The sequence below is a fragment of the Narcine bancroftii genome, chromosome 10, assembly GCF_036971445.1.
Source record: "Narcine bancroftii isolate sNarBan1 chromosome 10, sNarBan1.hap1, whole genome shotgun sequence".
In the NCBI taxonomy this organism is placed as follows: domain Eukaryota; kingdom Metazoa; phylum Chordata; class Chondrichthyes; order Torpediniformes; family Narcinidae; genus Narcine; species Narcine bancroftii.
Genome location: NC_091478.1, coordinates 22,613,856 through 22,635,629, shown reverse-complemented (window position 1 = coordinate 22,635,629; position 21,774 = coordinate 22,613,856). Strand labels below are relative to the sequence as shown.

At 40.9% G+C, this 21,774-nt stretch overlaps 1 protein-coding gene across 19 annotated transcripts in view; it reads right to left on the bottom strand.

Annotated features, from left to right (window-relative positions):
• Window positions 1–5,231: 5,231 nt before the first annotated feature.
• The window catches only part of mfsd13a (major facilitator superfamily domain containing 13A), a 92,262-nt gene continuing 75,719 nt past the window's right edge, over window positions 5,232–21,774 (bottom strand). For all 19 annotated transcript variants that reach the window (XM_069900135.1, XM_069900143.1, XM_069900139.1 and 16 more), the window contains 2 exons: window positions 11,414–11,607; window positions 5,232–10,078 (listed from right to left, as the gene is read on the bottom strand). In XM_069900135.1, the coding sequence (XP_069756236.1) occupies window positions 9,825–10,078; window positions 11,414–11,607 (448 nt within the window). In that variant the 3' untranslated portion in view covers window positions 5,232–9,824. The remainder of the gene's footprint in view (window positions 10,079–11,413; window positions 11,608–21,774) is intronic.

The window sequence follows — 21,774 nt, the reverse complement described above, 5'->3', positions numbered from 1 at the left end:
TGTGACTGTGATGGGAAGGAGAGGCTGGAACTTTTGTCCTGAAGTATAGGAGACTGAGGGGTGACCTTGTATGTAAAATAATTGGTCATCGTCTCCTACCCAAGGAAGAGAGTCTAAAATAAGAGGATGTGGATTTAAGGTGAGAGGTAAAAATTTAAAAGGGACCTGTGGGGCACCATTCTCACACAGAGGGTGGTTGGGTATGTGGAAGGAACTGCCAGTAGAAGTGGGGATAATTGTAACATTTAGGCAGGTACTTGGACAGGAAAAGTTGAGGGATATGGGCCAAACACAGGCAAATGGTGGACAACTTGGTCCACTTGCCCTCTCGATACTATCCTTCCAACCCTCCTGAAGGATGTCTTCAACATTACGAGCATGCTCTCCATCATCAACAGCTCCCTAACCACTGGCTCTGTCCCAACCTGCTTCAAATGTGCAATGCTTCAGCCCCTCCTGAAAAAACTTAACCTTGACCCCCCCCCTCCCCCACTATCCCCAAAAATTGCAGAAAATTCCTTTCCTCTCCAAAGTCCACCACAGCATGGAGTAGCCTTATTGAAGGTTTACAATGACCTACTCCTCACCACATACTCAGGCATTACTGCTGTTCTAATGGTCCTAGACCTCAGCGCAGCATTCAACACCTTTGATCATGCTATTCTGAGAGACCATCACCAGCAGGAGGTTGGCATCAATGGCATGGCCCTGAGCTGGTTCAAATCTTACCTCACTGACAGGGCTTTCACAGTTAATATGGACAACTACACATCTGCCTCAGCCACCCTCTTCTGCAGGATTCCACAAGGATCAGTCTTCGGCCTCATCTCGTTCTATAAGCTCCCTCTTGGCCATATCGTGCAGAAACATCTCCTTCCACTGTTAGACTGACGACACCCAGCTCTACTTCCCCCTAAAATAGAAGGCTAGTCAAAAATCAACCTCAACCAACTGCCTGAAAGACATAAAATGCTGGATGTCCCGCAACTTCATTTAACTTAATGAGACAAAATCTGAGATCATCCTATTCACCCATTTCACCAAAAAGTTACATGACTCCCTAGGTAATCTATCCACTCTTATTAAACCCCACATTAAATCTCTTGAGGTGCTATTTGACCCTACCTTCAAATTTGACAAACAGGTCAATGTCGTAAAGGCATGCTTTTAACAAAGGCCTGCTTTTTCCAGCTCTGCACCATTGTTAAAATAAAATCAGACCTCTCAAGGACCTTGAAAAAGTTATTCATGCTTTTCTCATGTCTGGACTATGCTAACTCTCTTTTGACTGAGATTAGCCAGTCCTCTCTAATCTGCCTCCATTTGGTTCAGAATGCTGCGGTTAGGGTCCTGACAGGTGCCAAGAAGAACGACCATATCACCCCAATTCTGGCCTCCCTCTGGTGGCTGCTGCTATTTATATATAAGGCCCTCAATGACCTTGCCTGGCCACCCCCTACCCCCCACCCCCACATATCTCTAATGCCAAGCAGCTCAGCTACCACAGGACACCTGGCTGTTCCATGGACTAAGCGCACTTACAGGAGAAACCGGGCCTTTGTGGTTGCAGCCCCCAAACTGTAGAACAGCATCCTCCCTCAAATGCTTTAAATCCAGGTTAAAAAACATACCTTCAGTTGTAGTGTTTAATGTCTGAAGCCCTTTGTACGTTCCTAACCAACGACAGCGTTGCAATATTCACTGAAATTGTGGTTTATTTATGTCTTAATCCATTGTTCTAGTTTTGATCGATTGCCTTGGTGAGTACAACACTTTTGGTCAATGCAAGACGAAAAAAATCTGCTATATAAATAAAGAACTTGAAGTTGAGAAAGGCCTGTTTCCATGCTGTAAAACTCTGACTCCACCACAACACAAAGAACACAGTGTGATTTACGTTGAAAGCACTGGCTATAGGTGTATTGGAATATCTGCTCCAAATAAACCTGTCCTTCCATTAACTTTATAAATGTAAATGTTAAATGCAAGCCTAATATTGAATATTGTGAATAGAAATCAGTTTTGCTGTATACATTCCAAAATCCTTTGATGTGACCCAAATCAAATATTTTAATAAATCTCAAGTGTTAACAGGGACCTGCCTTTAGCAAACAAGACTCCGAATGTACACTACACACTGCATGTTGTAATGGACAGCAGGTCTAATTATATTTTGCATAAGTACGCACACAGTAAAAATAACTCTATTACCAGACCTCGAGCAAAGAAGGTCTTTGTCAAGTATCAACTCAGTGCTAAGTGGTGTCACAGCATTTTATCGCTCCTCCACCAGGTCTTACTGCCCGGCCTGCTCTCAGACATCCGGATCCTAGATAGCAGTGAATCTAACACCGAGGGTTACAGACTCCAGGGAAGCAACAAATTGGTGCATGTCTCCAATGCAGAACATCCTCTGCCCTGCCCTACCAAGAGGGAGGCTTGCAAAGCACCAAGCCAAACCCTAGCCAAAGTGTATTGAAGCATAACAACACTTTGTGAGCTGCTCCCAGCAGGTCCTCCCCTTACACACACGCTGCAGCTTCGCTGCTCTCCTATCCCACCTCTGTCAACTATAGACAGGATGGTAATTGGTCTGGGCCACAGTTCCTCAGTTCTGACTCAATAAATATTCTTGTATCTGTCCTAAAATTATAAAGGTTCAAAGCTTAATACTGAAGTACAGCACTTAAATCAGATATTGCAAAATGAGAATGGAGGTACTATTGGATAAGATACCAAGCCTTCACCATGATAGTTAAAGTTTGATCTTGTCTGAGCATCGATAGTTCAACTTGATGCCAATATGGTTGAGAGCATTTATTTTATTCCATGCCTCCAAAGTTAACGTTATTATTTCAGGCTATATTCATCAACAGCTTTAAGGACACGGTAACGCTGGAAGTGTGTGCCAGCAAATCCACCTTGAATCCTGTTAGTCTGAAGAGCAAAGGCAAGCTGCTTTCTCAAGGTTTACAACTTTTCCACATCCCCAAATACAAAGCCCATTTCTTGTTAAGGTACACTATCATATTTCATGGCCATGAAAGACCCCAACAATGAAGACGCTGTTTACATCCGGTACCGCACGGATGGCAGTCTCTTCAATCTGAGGCGCCTGCAAGCTCACACCAAGACACAAGAGAAACTTGTCCGTGAACTACTCTTTGCAGATGATGCCGCTTTAGTTGCCCATTCAGAGCCAGCTCTTCAGCGCTTGACGTCCTGCTTTGCGGAAACTGCCAAAATGTTTGGCCTGGAAGTCAGCCTGAAGAAAACTGAGGTCCTCCATCAGCCAGCTCCCCACCATGACTACCAGCCCCCCCACATCTCCATCGGGCACACAAAACTCAAAACGGTCAACCAGTTTACCTATCTCGGCTGCACCATTTCATCAGATGCAAGGATCGACAATGAGATAGACAACAGACTCGCCAAGGCAAATAGCGCCTTTGGAAGACTACACAAAAGAGTCTGGAAAAACAACCAACTGAAAAACCTCACAAAGATAAGCGTATACAGAGCCGTTGTCATACCCACACTCCTGTTCGGCTCCGAATCATGGGTCCTCTACCGGCACCACCTACGGCTCCTAGAACGCTTCCACCAGCGTTGTCTCCGCTCCATCCTCAACATCCATTGGAGCGCTCACACCCCTAACGTCGAGGTACTCGAGATGGCAGAGGTCGACAGCATCGAGTCCACGCTGCTGAAGATCCAGCTGCGCTGGATGGGTCACGTCTCCAGAATGGAGGACCATCGCCTTCCCAAGATCGTATTATATGGCGAGCTCTCCACTGGCCACCGTGACAGAGGTGCACCAAAGAAAAGGTACAAGGACTGCCTAAAGAAATCTCTTGGTGCCTGCCACATTGACCACCGCCAGTGGGCTGATAACGCCTCAAACCGTGCATCTTGGCGCCTCACAGTTTGGCGGGCAGCAGCCTCCTTTGAAGAAGACCGCAGAGCCCACCTCACTGACAAAAGGCAAAGGAGGAAAAACCCAACACCCAACCCCAACCAACCAATTTTCCCTTGCAACCGCTGCAATCGTGTCTGCCTGTCCCGCATCGGACTGGTCAGCCACAAACGAGCCTGCAGCTGACGTGGACTTTTTACCCCCTCCATAAATCTTCGTCCGCGAAGCCAAGCCAAAGAAAAACACTATCATATCCTATGTCGATCCAAGTCCCTTGGCGAAAGGTTTCTACAGTTGTTGACTATCTGCCAACACATCTCATCATGAGGGGCTAAGCTACACACAGATTGCATTTCAGCTGCCTCATTGATTAAAACACAAGATTTTTACCCATTAAAATTAAATTGAAAAATAAAGACAGCACAGAAACAGGTGCAAGAGCCTGTGCCACCCAAATACACCCAGAGAAAGTTCATACATGCCACAGGGAGAATGATGATGTGCAAACTCCCTTGTGCCGTGTTTTCTTCTCTCTCTTACTTGCCTCCATTTTAAGTTTGTACTTCCTCAGTGATCTAACTTCTGAAACATTACATTTTACTGCGAGCATTATGTAAATAAACGCAAGCTGCTTGTTTGTCCTGTTTCAAATCATGGGATTCATGAGGATGTGGTTGACCAGCAAGAATGGCGTCGGGCTGAAAATTTAAAGTGTTTGGAACACTCAACGGATCACTCAAAGGGCAAGTTACACCAGAGAAATAATTGATGGGCAGAAGAAGGAATGGCTTCTGCAAAATAATGACAGGACTGCAGAAGCTGGAATCGAGCAAGAGAATCTACTGGAGGAACTCGCAAGCTGGGCAGCATCTGTGGAAAGGAATTGTGGACATTTCAGTCTTGGTGAACAGTTTGCTGACTGTAAACTTCAGAGATAATTCTCCACAAAATAGAATGTTGCTTAGTGCAAATGGAAAAACATGCTTTTCAGTCTCTAAATTCAAAATATCTTTAATTAAGAAATAGATTAAATAATATATATTTTTATTTCTCTGCAATGGAAAAGTATAACTTATTAAACAAGAGCAGGAATTAAAATAGCATAGAGTCAGATCTAGCCAGTGAGGACCTTCTACAAAAACAGTCAAATTCTTAACTTTTGGTAATTCAACCCAGTGACCAAGAGCCTCACCTGTAACAGCAACCACTTTCTATTCAGAAATTGACTGACCTGCTGTTAATTTAACAAAAAGTAAGTTCATAAATTTTAAAACAAGCCTTAATACTATACAAAAAAAATGCTGGAGACACGAAATCAAAGGAAAGTTGATTCACCTAGCCTTTATTTTCATTTGTTAAACACAATTCATAAGGCTTTAAAAGTCTGAAAATATACATAATAAACTTACTGGCTCCATGCAATTGGGAAAACACGTAATGGATTAGACTTACATTTTGAGAAGTTAAATCAGGGCAGGACATGCACAGTAATTAAATGGCATAGCCCTGGGGAGTGTTATAGACTAGATGGATAAGTACATAGTTCCCTGAAAGTGGCAACATAGGTGGATGGTGTGCTGAAGATACACAAAAGATTCACAAGGATGTTACCAGGACTGGAAGCCTTGAGTTACAAGGAGACTGGAAAGGCCGGGAAAGTTTTCCCTGTAGCAAAGGTGGTTGAAGGATGAACTTGAAGAGATGTACAAAATTATGAGCTGACAAGATAGGGTGAAGTTGCAATTGCTTTTTAGGATGGAGGGGGGGGGTCTAAAACTGGAGGGCAAATATTTAATGGGGGGACAGCAAAAATGGAAGAGGCACCATGGCAATTTTGTCCAGAGGGTGTATGGAACGAGCTGCCAGACAAAGTGTTTGTAGCAGGTGCAATGACAATGTTGAAAAGACATTTCAACAGGTGCATGGACAGGAAAGATTTTAGAGGGATATGCGCCAAAGGCAGGCAAACAGGACAAGGTCAGGTAGAGGCAGCTTGGGTAACATGGGTGAGTTGGGCCAATGGGCCTCTTTCTCAACACTAATTGAAAGGTCCCCTTGTGATGTAAAAGCCTGCTGGAAGAACTCATTTGTCAAGTAACACCTTTTGGGGGGGGGGAGGGAGGGAGGGGGGCAGGAGATGAATTGACAAAGTTTCAGAACCCATCTTTGCATCAGACTCAAAGTGGATTCCATGTTTTTCCCTTTTGTCCATCATCTCCGAAGATTATCAGAATTCCTGCCAGCACTTGGGTGCTTGGAATGCATTGCCAGGGGTGCTACGACAATAGGGACTTTTAAACAGGGTGTCAGCTAGGGAAGGTTTAGATTGTTGCATAGTTTTATATCAGTTGGCACAACATCGTGGGCTGAAGGGTCGGCTGGCCCTAAGCTGCAATGTTCTATGTAATTAATTTCATGACACGACCCTGTATTTCACAGTATGTCAATATTTCTACTGCTAAGTAGTTAAATAAAATCGGTCATGGGAGTGTCAACCGACAAACTTCTGGAAAATTAGGCACTGTACTCCATATCCCTCCAAACCTTTCTCATGACACAGTTCCCTTGGTCTGTAGTCCACGGAGGGATGAAGCAGATCGAGTCCCAACTTAGTTTTCTGCGCACTGTTATTATCAGGGAAATAATAGGCATTAGTGGCCTAGAAGAGGGAATTAAGCCCAGCTCCATTACCTCAATGACACGAGGGAGATCAGATTGAAAGTCCAATATTTTTTCCCCAAGTTGAAGCTGTACACTATACCCAGCCTGATCCACCTTCAAGAAACAAACTACCAAATTCTGATGTTTCTACAGTTATGAAGATACAGGGAAACAAGAAATCCATTTTGATCTTGAGGTTAGGAAGCCCTTTAAAGAGAAAACCAATATCTAGATGATTAAGATTTTTAATAATATTACTTGAGAAAAGAAAGTTGAGGGTTGGCTTCACATAGATCATGAAAGGGCATTTGTTTCTTCAAGAAAACAGCATTATGAGATATCACCAAGAAATCGAAAAGTTGGATTTCGATGAAATGCTTTTACTTGCAGAGTGGTGAGAACGTAGATCTTATTCCCATGGAGTGGGTAAACTGAAGTGAGGGTGAGACTAACTCAGGCACAAGAAGCCTCCCCCTCCTTTTTGGGACTGGAGTACAAATGCCATTTGGCTGGGCCAAATGGCCTGTTGCTGGTACTTGTGCCATGCAATGTTTCTCAGCACGCCAGATACAGAGAAAGACCATGAAAGTTGGATTACAATGAGTCAGGTCCTGCTGATCACCCTGTCTCCAGACAGAAACTTCCTCACAAGGCCAAAAAAAAACCAATTCTGTGGAAAGAATACGCTACTGCATAAAAGCTTTCAAAAAATAATTTATCCACTCTTTTCCAAAAATAGCTGCCATGTCTGGATATCTAATATTTTGCTAACAATAATTATAATTTGACAAAGTTAAGCACTGATACAAGACAGATTTTGAGCATCAAGAGTCAAATGATACTGAAACTGGTTTATACAATCCGTATCTCCACAGTTTAACATTTCACTTAAACAGGAGCACATTCAGCTTCCTTTGGAAATATTATTAGACTCTGCCAGGTGATCATGGAAGGTTATGCATGGACAAGTGTAATTTCAATGAACACACCCCACCAGACAGTGGATAGAACCAAATCCTGTGGATTGGAAGACATCAAGAATGGCAGATACATGTAAAGAATGTTCACATCTGGGGCAGAGTAGAGTGACATTAGAGTCAAGAGAACATTCATTCCCTTGCCCTCCTCTGTCCCCTGCAGTGAATTTGCCTTCTCAGCCAGCACTCACTCATGAGGGTAGGTTTATAACCCAGTGGTCCCATAAACATCATTTTTGTCCATTTGGCTCAGAACCCGGGGCCCAAAGAGGAAGGTGAGTGTGTCTGCATGTATTATAGCCATTTGGTGTAGCGATGGAGCATCTCACTGCAGCTTAGAAAACCTGGCCCAGAGTCATGGTGGAAACCACAAGGTTTAAAAACAAGGTTCCATTATTGACACATTCTACATTTAGAATGTAACATACATGAAATTCTTTAACTTTTGATTACCATAAGGCAGACAGAGAGTCGCCACGTTATCCAGCGCCCCTCACAGAATCTTTTAGCACCTGGTGTTCTTAGGCCACCTTCCCTCCAAGTACTGACCAGTCCTATACCTGCTTAGCTTCTGACATCAGACCATCGCAGTCGTATTCAGGCTATTAGGTGCTGCCAGGCACAACTGTTGTGATCCTAGAATGTGGACATTGACCTTGGTGGGGCTGTTTGGTGGAGGGGATTATTCAAAGTACAAATGCAGCAAGGTGCTTACAAACTAAAGCTTGGGAACAAAACACAGAACTTATGAGCAGCCCTCTATGCATTTTACAAGTGCTGAGTTGGACAAGCACCCTAAACAATGCCGCTCACCTGTCAACTTATTTGGTTGCGTCTCCTTTAGTTTCTGGAAGATTCTTCCAGCAAATCTGGAGAGGGAGCAGCATGGATGAAAACAGGAAGCATTACTCTCAGAGATTAGGTTGTCTTGGTGACTTGTGTGATACTTCAGGGACTTGGGAACAAGGTGAACCATCAACCACATGCAGATGGGCACTCACCACCCACCCTGATGAGGGGGACATGGGCAGCAAAGGATTTGAAAGCATTCACGGCGGCATCTGACTTTAGCAACAAATATAAAAGAAGCACAGGGTTTGGGAGTTGAGAATGATTGCATGGCTAGAAATACAAACAGATAATTGAAAAAGAACAAGATAGAAACAGAGCAATTAAAAAAAATTTTTAAGTCATAGAGCATGGTCAAAGGCCCTTCTGGCCCATGAGACATTGCTTTCCCAATTACACCAAATAATTTATAATCCCAATGTGTTTTGAATGGTGGGAGGAAACGAGAGCACACAGAGGAAGCCCACACAGACACGGGGAGAACATACAAACTCCTTACAGTGCCGAATTTGAACCTGGGTCACTGGGGCTGTAACAGTGTTGTGCTAACAGCCCTGCCGAGCACTTGTCACAGGAATCACTTTCACAAAGATTTGACATCAGGGTAAGTTTTTCTTCCACACTGTGAAACGAACTATTGTTTTAGATAGTTGAAAGGAATATTTGTTTGGCCACCAACTGTCAGAACTGGGTTAATTTCTCCCAGGTTACGGATGGCTGGATCCAAACTTTTGTCACAACTGGCATGTGTGGCATACCTCATGTTGCTACCGCTGCTTCAATTTCCAACTTGCATAACCACTGCATTTGGAGGGAATTTCAGAAAGATTGGATGCTTGAGGTTTATGCCCAATTAGCCTTGTGGTGAGATAGCTTAATCTTATTCCATAAAGAATTGAGCATTGAGGACATGGGTGGAATTAAACAGCAAAAGATAAGAGGCCAAAATCTAACCCACTCAGTCTGTCCTCCCACTCTTCTACACACAAACACAGAACAATAAAATTATGACAAGTTGCTTCCCAAGAGCCCAAACTAAATTAGAACAACGCCAAACCTTTCATGCAACTCACAAATGGATTGTTCCAAAAGCAACAGTGGAATTGTAGTTTGACAAACAGACCTGTCAACCCGTACACATGGAAATTCGCAAAACTTCTCTTATACTTCAAATAGAACGCAAGATCCTCTGGCGAATCAAAGGCCAAGTAACAACATTTTGTAAATGGTTAGGCACCTGTCTTATCGGCTATTAGTCTCAATATACTTGGAATATGCTACATGATTGAAATCAGACGAAACAAACAGGTACATATCAGTCTATTGAAGGTTTCCACATCCTGAGCTGAAGTGGTGATCATCAAGGGTCAGATCCAGTCTGATGGGCGGGCATTTGTTGACACAAATTCAGAGGGGGTGGCTCACACCGCTTTGACGCCCTGCTGGCGCTCTTGACATGTGTTCTGTCTCAATGATTTTATTGTCTGCAGTCTTTTACCATGGAGGCTAAATTGAGACCAGGCGAGAAGCTGTAGCACACTGCACGTTACAGGGATGAAGACCAGCAGATAGAAGCACCCTTGGCGGACTGCCTTCATCCACACTGCGTTTTGCTCAGCCACCGGCCTTGTGCTCACAATGTCGCGGAGAGCATCATGTTGAAAAATGTCATACCCTGAAAAAGGCAGATCACCAAACTAGAATTTAACACAGAAGTGAAACAAAAATATGGTCTCGACATGGTTTATAGCCTAGCCAAGTGAGGGATAAATGCAGGGAAATATTAAAAACTGACAGATCAGCTACTGAGAGGGGTAGACTAGGTCTCTAACCAGCAGTTGAGAGGCAAGTGTTATTTGTGGCACTGAGATAAAATCTCCCTGCTTTGAGAACAGAATCTTATGGTATTCACCCAAGAGGCATCAGGCCTCAGTTCAATGCCTCATCTAAAAGAACTAGGTTTCTAACAATATCACACTCCCCACTGTTGTATCCAAGCATCAGGAAAGAATATGTGTCTGTCTCCAAAGCAAGACATCAGAATCAGACAAGATTTTTCCACTGAGTCAAATCAAACAGCGATGAACCAAACTGCTGTATTGTACGATGCAGTTGCTGGGCAGAAAGTTCTATTCCTACAAATTTAGCCTTTGAAGCCTTGATCTACTGAAAAGCCTAACTTAAATGTAGTTGATCAAAATTTCAGGATATAAAATATGGCACCACACCCATTTTGGATTTCTGCTCCGTGCCTGCACCAGTTGGGTATATGTGTCATTGGTGCAGACAGGATTTATTGATCATAAATCAAGTTTTAACCATGTTTTCTTCAGAACCCAATTTTTTAAATGTTAATTAAATTGTTGTGTCCGGATTTGCACAGGATTAGTTTGAAAAAAAAAAAAATTCTGAAGGACCCATCCCAACCTGGACACCCCCTTCTCTGCTATCAGGGAAAGGTTGAAGAGTACCAAGTCAAGCACCAACAGGCTTAAAGGGAGTTTCCTCCCCACTGCCATTAGGCACCTGAATGAACCCTCAACAGTGCTCTCCCACTGCCCTTGCTATGTACTAGTTGATCTTTCTCATTGCAACTCTTTGTAAGGCTGTTTGAATGCTAGAGTTGACTTGCTAGACTAGTGGCGGAACAGCACTTCTTACTCTGCCAGGTGTCATGTGACAAATGAGGGTGGGTCTTGAGCAGAGAGCCAGCAAATTCAGGGGAATCTCTTCCCGTGAGCCACATGGAAATAATGTAGACTGTGTGACGCCACGATAGACGGTACAGATGAACACGAGGGATCAGGACAGAATTGACAGATACTGTATGCACGAGGAGCAGAGTGGGACAAGCCTCAAGTATAGCTCTCAAAATCGTTGGGATGAACTGCTGATGCACTGAGCATTATGTCCGAGAAGTCGAACAGCTGAATCGTAGAGGAAGCTGCAGCAGGTCACAAGCTAAGACATTGGTCGGATTAAACAATTCCATGAATGAGAGTCCCCCTACCTGTATAAACGTACAGGAGCCATGTCCCAATTAATGGGGCAAATGTCTGCCCGGGTTTCGTCACCAAAGCAACCATCCCGAACAGCAGAGCTGATGCTGCCTGCTTCCTCTTGTTTATCACAAAATCCTCATCCACCAGGTCCGAGATGACCAGGTTCAGAAGCTTGCAGGTCCCCTCTGTGAAAACTCGGTTACTGAAAAACAACACAAGGATGTTGGAGAAATTAAATCTGAGTGAGCAATTAACAAAACATTCCTGTCCAGTTACAAGGGAATTGACAAGATATTTTAAAGTATTTAAATATCAGATGCAAGGATCGACAACGAGATAGACTACAGACTCGCCAAGGCAAATAGCGCCTTTGGAAGACTACACAAAAGAGTCTGGAAAAACAACCAACTGAAAAACCTCACAAAGATAAGCGTATACAGAGCCGTTGTCATACCCACACTCCTGTTCGGCTCCGAATCATGGGTCCTCTACCGGCATCACCTACGGCTCCTAGAACGCTTCCACCAGCGTTGTCTCCGCTCCATCCTCAACATCCATTGGAGCGCTTTCATCCATAACGTCGAAGTACTCGAGATGGCAGAGGTCGACAGCATCGAGTCCACGCTGCTGAAGATCCACCTGCGCTGGATGGGTCACGTCTCCAGAATGGAGGACCATCGCCTTCCCAAGATTGTGTTATATGGCGAGCTCTCCACTGGCCACCGTGACAGAGGTGCACCAAAGAAAAGGTACAAGGACTGCCTAAAGAAATCTCTTGGTGCCTGCCACATTGACCACCGCCAGTGGGCTGATAACGCCTCAAACCGTGCATCTTGGCGCCTCACAGTTTGGCGGGCAGCAACCTCCTTTGAAGAAGACCGCAGAGCCCACCTCACTGACAAAAGGCAAAGGAGGAAAAACCCAACACCCAACCCCAACCCACCAATTTTCCCCTGCAGCCGCTGCAATCGTGCCTGCCTGTCCCGCATCGGACTTGTCAGCCACAAATGAGCCTGCAGCTGACGTGGACTTTTTACCCCCTCCATAAATCTTCGTCCGCGAAGCCAAGCCAAAGAAAAAGAAGACAAGGAATTTACAATGTGACACTGCTCTTAAAAAGGAAAAATCTTAGCAACTTAGTCTTAAAACTGATGGACAGTATTTTTTCTACTTTGTTGCCATTTGTAATGCATTGTTAGTACGTTCTAGAACCAAATGGAATTAGTTGCATTTGTACACCTAGCAGAACTAAAATAATCTGTTCACACACTTAAGTTTTAAAGTTAAAATACTTGAGATTTAAGTACTTTGGGTTGTTACGAGGTGGGGTAAAGTGTGACACAAGTGCTAGTTGGTTCTAAGATAATCTGACAGAACAGAACGTTTATTCAGATCAGAACATGGAGACAAATACGTTGGCTTTTCCTTTTAAGAATCAGCCTGGCTCTCAATGGGAATGTATAGGATTCCTCATCCCATTAGTTGCCTAACTGTTCACTACCTTTCACTGTATATGTCACGAACTGAGCACGAACTGATCAGATCTGTTAGTTACAGGGTCTCTCAACCCAGTCTATGGAGGTACTGTTTGCATGTAGGTTCAAAATTCAAACTTATTCTCAGAGTACATACATGACATCACAAACAACTGAGATTCTTTTTCCTGTGGACCAAGGCAGAATTTCTACTTATTGGAAACTGTAAACGGTACTCAAAACGATACATATATTAATGAGAAATGTAAACAAACTGTGCAAAGCAGAAAAAATAAATATTCAGCAATAAATTCAAGATTCAATTTATGGTCATGTAATAAAAAGTGACATACTACATGAAATTGCCTTTTGCACCTCTCATTGTAAGAGAAAGAGAAGCAAAAGAAAGTTCCCTCAGAGTGTCTATGGATTCACAATAAAGAGGGAAATACGAAAGTCTGCAGATGCTGTGAATGTAGTAATAACACATCAAAATGCTGAAAGAACTCAGCCAGTCTTTTCAGCATCCATAAAAGGATGATTACTGACATTTAGGGCCTGAGCCCTTCTTCAAGGAATAAACAGAATGAGACAGAAGCAGAAAATATCAAAAAGTCTCAGAATTCAGACAATGATGGCTGGGGGGAGGATTGCAGACCAACAAAAGGCGTTAATTGGATATGATAAGGGACAAGGTAAGAATTTATCATTTTTATGTGAAAGGAGACAGGGGAAAAGGGAGAGAGAAAGAGCTGGGGGAAGGTGACAGGGGAAGAAGTGAGGAGAGGTTTTAACAAAAGGCAGAGAAGTCGATATTAATGCCATCCAGTTGGAGGATGAGGTGTTGTTCCTCCAATTTATGGGTGGTTTCAGTCTGGCAGTACATGGGACCATGGACAGACATGTCAGTAAGGGAATGGGCCTGGGAATTGAAATGGGTGGCCACTGGGAGATCCAAGCTATTGCAGTGGACAGAACTGAGATGCTCAACGAGACAATATTCCAGTCTCTCTAATGTAGAGGAGGCCACAACGGAAGTATTGGATAGAGTAGATGACCCCTGCAGATTCAGAAGCAAAGTGTTGCTTCACTTGGAAGGACTGTTTGGAGCCCTGAATGGTGGTGAGGGAGGCGGTATGGACACAAGTGGAACATCTCCTGTGGTCACAGGGGTAGGACCCAAGAGGACAATTGGTGGAGAGGGAGGAGTGGTCGCTGTGGAAGGCAGAGAGGGGAACATGCATCTAGTGGTGGGATCACATAATAGGTGGTGGAAATGGCAGAGGAGGATGTGTAGGATGCAGAGACTGGTGGTGGGGCAGTAGGTGAGGACAAGAGCAAAACTGTTCTTGTTGTGCCTGGGAGTAGAGGGGGCCAGGGCAGATGTGCAGGTAATGGAGGATATGGGGGTGAGTTCAGAGATGTCTCTCCTGTAACCTACTGTGATGCTCAATCTAACAGGCATCTTCATCTGGTCCCTGCCACTTTGGTCTGATATGGTTGCATCATGTCAGCATTAGAGTCACTTGGAAATTCCCAAGCAGGGTACACTCTGTGACCTTGCCAGGAGTACTCCACATGGATGACTAGCTGTGGATAAGCTCATGAAGAAAATCAGTTTTATCAATACAAATGCTTGAAGTAACTTGCTATGGAAATAAATCTGAACATTAATTTTAAAGTAAAAATCTGAAGAGTACACTAATATTTTGGCTTTATTACTGCATCCATTTATATTTACTGGTAAGCAAATGGGAGTTAGGAACTATAAATATCATGAGGCATTTTAATTAATTCTTGGAAATGCTACCTATAGTCAGCTATAAATCACAGAATCAGGCCCCACTTCTCCATGCCAACCAAGTTCCCCATCTGAGCCAGCTAAATCTGCCTGCATTTGGCCCATATCTCTGTGGCCACACTAACCTAGCAATGATTGACCCATAATCAATGATAATCAAGAAACAAGTTTACTTTTTAAGGTCGGTAATGCAGAAAGACTAAAGCAAGCACCAGAAAGGAAAGAAATTCTGTGTCACTTGTTTTCCTTGACGTTATCCAAATTTTCTTCCAGATTGTATTACTTAAGTTTTGGATCGTTGTAGTGCAAATCTTTAACTCACAAGTTAAATCAGTACACTTTAGAGTTTGCAGGGTAATGTTTCTCACAAGAGATCTAACTTACTTAAAAAAAAAAGCAATTGATATTACTTCATTCCAAATTATATACACATCTTCTAAAATTCTACAATAATTGGCAATTTAATTAGAGGAATTTGAATTAATGAAGTGAATTGTGATTTGGAATATTGAATTTTAAATTTAAAAAAAATTGCACCACAGTAGGAGCCGATTCCGGCCATTTAAACCCATGCCACCCAATTACACCCAAATTAACCTACAACCCTGTACATTTTGGAGGGTGGGAGGAAATTGGAGCATCCAGAGAAAACCTACACAGACACAGGGAGAACGTATAAACCCCTTACAGACAGCGGGGGATTCGAACCAGAGTCAAAATAGATCCAAAGGGGAATGGACGACATGTGAAAGACAACAATTGCAGAGACCACAAACAGGCAATTAATTAGACACCTCCACCAAAGAGCTGCCACAGGCACGAAGGGCTGAATGACCAGATTCTCTATACAGTTTTATAACTCTGTAAAATAACTCAATATGTTTTCTTTCTCTAACACACTTGAGAAAAAAAAAATTCATACATGGAGTACTGTGTTCAGTTCTGGTTGCCTCATGACAGGAAGGGCGTAGATGCTTTGGAGAGGGTGAAGAGATTTCAGGATGTTACCTAGATTGGAGAACATGTGTTATGAAGCAAGGTTGTCAGAGCTAGGGGTTTTCTCATTGCAGTGATGAAGGATGAGAGGTGACTTAACAGAGGTGCATAAGACTATGAGGGACTTAGGGTGGAGAGCTAGCACATTATTTCTGAGGCGATAATAGCAAATACCAGACCTTGTTTGTTTAAGGTGAGAGGAGGAAAGTTTAGAGGACATGTCAGAGACAAGTGTTACACACACACACACACACACACACACACACACACACACACACACACACACACACACACACACACACACACACACACACACAGCCCCCCCACGAGTAATGGGTGCATTGCCGTGGCTGGTGGTAGAGTTGTTTCAAGAGGAACATTCAAAAGATTGAGATAGCCACAGATATTTTTTAAAATAAGGATTGTCGGTGTGAGGTAGGGGAGGATTAGATTGATGTGGAGTAGGCACACGTCATGGGCAGGAGGGCCTGTGTTGTGCTGTTGTGTGATGCTCTATGTTTTCAATGCGAAAGTCACAATATCAAATTTGCGCGATTTTGACAGGTGTTCTTCATTTATTATTGGATTCCATTATTTTATCTTGACTCTTCATGGCACCAATTCTCATAGTTACTAGATTCTAATATTCTCTGAAAGTTTCCACGTGATCCTGGAAGCCACACACAAAACTTTTGTACTATGAAGGAAAGGGATCTCAGAAACAGCAATACATTGATCCACTAATGCTGGGTCGGGGCTTCTCTGTAATAAACACATCTTCATCCTATAATGCTGCACCATGGAGTACATTTAATTTAATTCTTTTGTTTGATCAGCAAAACTAGAGCCTTATTATTTACTACACATTGTTAAAGATTAATACATTCTGCTGAAGTCTAAGCGTTTTAAGGGAATACACAGGAAGTAGCTCACTGGATTTGGCCCTTGAGTGTTATCCGATTTCCACAAGAGCTGAGCATATAAGCAGTGTGCATAGGATTGCCAAATGTGCAAACCACTGCTGTAGACAAGTCAATGTTTGTGCCAGATTCACACTTTCCTGGAATGAGAGAAACTAGGCTGAGATTAGATAGAAGTAACAATTGTGTTACAAAGAGGGAAGTCAAGCAAATGTGAAATTGTGTGGTAAAACGTGAAACCTAATATAATTGATCAAGATGCCATCATGTTGTCAATGAATCAAAGAGGGGTCAGTGCAGCTGCAGAGCACTGGAGGTGAATCTACAGACATTCAGTGACTCTAAAGGGATTCCTTTTCTTCTCCTTCTCTTGTACTGTAAGGGAGTGCCAGGCAACACTAATGGTGACTTTTGTCTGCCTTACTGCAGGCAGAAGGCAATTTTGTGTAATATTACATGTTCTGTCCTATTACATGACAATAAAGGAATCTTGAATTATACAAAGTATTTTTAATCAAATATAAGAACAAGGACAGATTCAAAAATCGCAAAATCCAGGTGAGGTTCATGAGTAACCAAACCCCCCCCCCCTAATCTGATGGGACAAAGTGAATTCAGGTGACCCAGAATTTATGATGTTCCAAGTCCTATTAGAACACATTGAACCTGGAATGATTCCTGATAGTGTAATCCTAATCACCCTTCATTGTAATGGAAAATGGGACCTGAGATGCAGAGGAAATTAAAGTTGAGGTGAGGAAGTTCTGGTTGATTACTTCCAGGAAGGGAGGAATTAATAAATCTTTAAATGTTTTATAGAATTCTATTGGGAATCCATCCTCTCCTTGTGTTTTATTATTCGGTAGTTTTTTTTATTATCTCTTTATTTCTACTATTTCAAATGGTTCTGTTAATTTATTTTGTTCCTCTATTTGTAATTTTGGTAGTTCAATTTTAGTCAAAAATTCATTTAGAGCATTGGAAAGAGGGGAGATGTGGTTGTCCGACAAGGGATAAAGGACAACTCAGGAGGGGAAGGGGAGATTGGGGATAAAGAAGATAGAAATAGGAGAATAAGGAAAATGTTGGAAGTTGTAGGAATGTTGTCTTGTAAAGAGTTGAAAATAAGAAAACAGAAATGGAAAAGGAGGAAAGGTAATGATGGAAAAACGGAAAGAGAAGATAAACAAAATATAAAATGGCTACGCTGAACTATATGACTTTAAATATTAATGGAATACATAACCAAATTAAAAGGAAGAAACTACTAAATTTACTGAAAAAGGAAAAAATAGATATAGCATTTGTCCAAGAAACACACTTAACTGAATTGGAGCACAAGAAATTAAAGAGAGATTGGGTAGGACATGTAACAGCAGCATCGTATAATTCAAAAGCAAGAGGAGTGGCTATATTAATTAGCAAAAATGTGCCATTTAAAATAGAAGAGGAAATAATAGATCCAGCAGGGAGATATGTTATGATAAAATGTCAGATATATTCGGAGCATTGGAATCTACTTAATATATATTCACCTAACGAAGAAGATCAAAAGTTTATGCAAGATATCTTTTTGAAGGTAGCTAATACGCAAGGGAACATACTAATAGGAGGGGATTTCAATCTGAATTTGGATCCAAATATGGATAAAACGGGGAAAAAAATTAACAGGAAGAACAAAGTAACCACCAAATTTATAATTAAATTAATGCAAGAAATGAAACTTGTGGACATATGGAGGAAACAAAACCCAAAAGAAAAGGAATACTCATACTACTCGACTAGACATAAAACATACTCAAGAATAGACCTATTTTTGTTATCAGCTAGTGTGCAGGATAGAGTAAGAAAAACAGAATATAAAGCGAGAATGCTATCGGACCATTCACCCTTAATACTGACAGTAAAGCTAGAGGACATCCCTCCAAGAATGTATAGATGGAGATTAAATCCCATGCTACTTAAAAGACAGGATTTTAGAGAATTTATTGAAAAACAATTAAAAATGTATTTTGAAGTAAATACGGAATCAGTGGAAGATAAGTTTATACTATGGGACGCAATGAAAGCATTCATTAGAGGGCAAATAATAAGTTATGTAACCAAGATGAAGAAGGACTACAATCAGGAAACAGAGCAGTTGGAAAGGGAAATAGTAAACATAGAAAAAAAATTAGCAATGAAGGAAGATACAACTAAAAGAACAGAATTGGCGGATAAAAAAATAAAATATGAAAAATTACAAACATATAAGGTGGAGAAGAATATAATGAAGACAAAACAGAAATATTATGAACTAGGTGAAAAAACACACAAAATCTTAGCATGGCAGCTTAAGACAGAGCAAACTAAGAAAATGGTATTGGCAACAAGGAAAAAAGACAAACAAGTTACATGTAATCCGAAAGAAATTAAGGAAAACTTCAGAGAATTCTATGAACAATTATACCGAACTGAAAACTGAAAACGAAGGGAAAGAAGGGAAAATAGATGAATTTTTGACTAAAATTGAACTACCAAAACTACAAATAGAGGAACAAAATAAATTAACAGAACCATTTGGAACAGTAGAAATACAAGAGATAATAAAAAAATTACCAAATAATAAGACACCAGGAGAGGATGGACTCCCAATAGAATTCTACAAAACATTTAAAGACCTATTAATACCACCCCTCCTGGATGTAATCAACCAGATTGATGAGACACAAAACTTACCAGATTCATGTAAAACAGCAATAATTACAGTGATACTAAAACAAGGGAAAGATCCACTCTCACCAGCGTCATATAGACCAATATCTTTGCTAAACACAGATTATAAGAAAATAGCTAAACTATTAGCAAACAGATTAGCAGAACAGGTACCGAAAATGGTAAATTTAGACCAAACTGGATTTATCAAAAAAAGACGCACAACAGACAATATTTGTAAATTTATTAACTTAATTCATGCAGTAGAAGGAAATAAAGCACCTAGAGTAGCAGTTGCTTTAGACGCAGAGAAGGCCTTCGACAGAGTAGAATGGAATTATTTGTTCAAAGTATTGCAAAAATTCAGTTAACCGCAGAAGTATATTAATTGGATTAAAGCATTATATAAGGGACCGTTAGCGAAAGTGACAGTAAATGGACATGTATCAAAGCAATTTAACTTAAGCAGGTCAACGCGGCAGGGATGCCCACTATCACCGTTATTGTTTGCGCTAGCTATAGAACCACTAGCAGAATTGATAAGAATAGATAATAATATAAAAGGAATAAAAATAAAAGACAGGGAATATAAAATCAGTCTATTTGCGGATGATGTGATAGTGTACTTAACAGAACCAGAACTATCAATAAAAGAATTATATAAGAAATTGAAGGAATATGGAGAAGTGTCGGGATACAAGATAAATGTAAATAAAAGTGAAGCAATGCCTATGAATAACGCGGATTTCTCAAAATTTAAGAAGGAATCCCCATTCAGATGGCAAATGCAGGCAATAAGATACCTAGGTGTACAAATAAACAAAAATCTAGGCCAATTATATAAACTCAATTACAATCCACTAATGAAAAAATTACAGGACGATTTAGAGCATTGGAAAGAGCTACCACTAACACTGATAGGAAGGATAAACTGTATTAAAATGAACATTTGTCCAAGGATACTATACTTATTTCAGGCATTGCCAATACAACTGACAGAAAAATTCTTCAGAGTTAAAGAAAATAATAAGGAAATTTTTATGGAGAGGGGGGAAACCGAGGATAGCACAAGATAAATTAACAGAATGGTATAAACAAGGAGGCTTACAACTGCCAAACTTCAAAAATTATTATAGAGCCGCACAATTAAGATACCTATCAGATTTTTATCAAACAAGGGAAAAACCAGACTGGACGAGATTAGAATTAGATAAAATAGGGGAAAAGATACCTGAACACATATTATATAAATGGGACGAAAAATTGGTACAACATAGAACTTCTCCAGTATTACACCATCTCCTCAATATTTGGAAAAAGATTCATGTAGAAAGAAATAAAACAAATTATCAATTACCAAAACTAATATTGACGCAAAATAAGCTACTCCCTTTTACAATAGACAACCTTTCCTTTAGAAAATGGGAAAAAAAAGGGATTAAAAGAATAGAAAATTGTTTTTCAGGAAGTAGATTCTTATCCTTTGAACAAATGAGAGATAAGTACAATATAACTGGAGATACAGCGCTGGCATATTACCAACTGAGATCCTACTTGAAAGATAAATTAGGAAGCAATTTGAGTTTACCAGAGGGAAGTAACCTTGAATATGTGATTACAGATACAATATTAATCAAAAGATTTATAACAAATATGTATATTAAACTGCAAGAAAAGGAGAATAAGGAAACAAATGGTAAAACTAAACAAAAATGGGAACAAGATTTAAATATAAAGATAAAAAAGGAAACATGGGAGAAATTATGTTCTGGAACGATGAGAAATACAATAAATACGAGGCTACGTATGATACAATATAATTGGTTACACAGACTATACATTATACCGCAAAAGTTAAATAAATGGGACCCAACAGTATCTGATAGATGTTTTCGATGTAAAAAAGAAAGGGGAACAACAATTCATGCAATCTGGACATGTGAGAAAGTAGAAAAATTTTGGGATGATCTCAATCAGATATTAAATAAAATAACATAAAACAATATACCAAAGAATCCAGAGATCTTTCTCCTAAGTAACATAAAAAATAAAGAATTTGGAATTGACTTGGAGGATGCACAAAAAAGATTTGTTAAGATAGCCCTAGCCGTAGCAAAAAAATGTATTATGTCAACCTGGAAATTGGAAGATAATTTGAAAATACAACAATGGTATATAGAAATGAATAAATGTATTCCATTAGAAAAAATAACATATAGTTTAAGAAATAATATTGAAATATTCGAACAAGTATGGGAGCCTTACATTAAATACAATAGCGAAAACCTACCGGGAACAAACATTACCTAAGTTGATGGAAGGAGAAGAGAAGAAAAGAATGGACTCAGTAGAATTTCTGGTGTATTTTTGTTGAATGACAACATTGTCTGACTGGCTTAATGCAACCTAGATTGTATACCTAAAATGGATGAGAGGGGGGGGTTGGGGGGTGGCTTGGGAGGAGGGAGGGGTGGGGGAGAAAA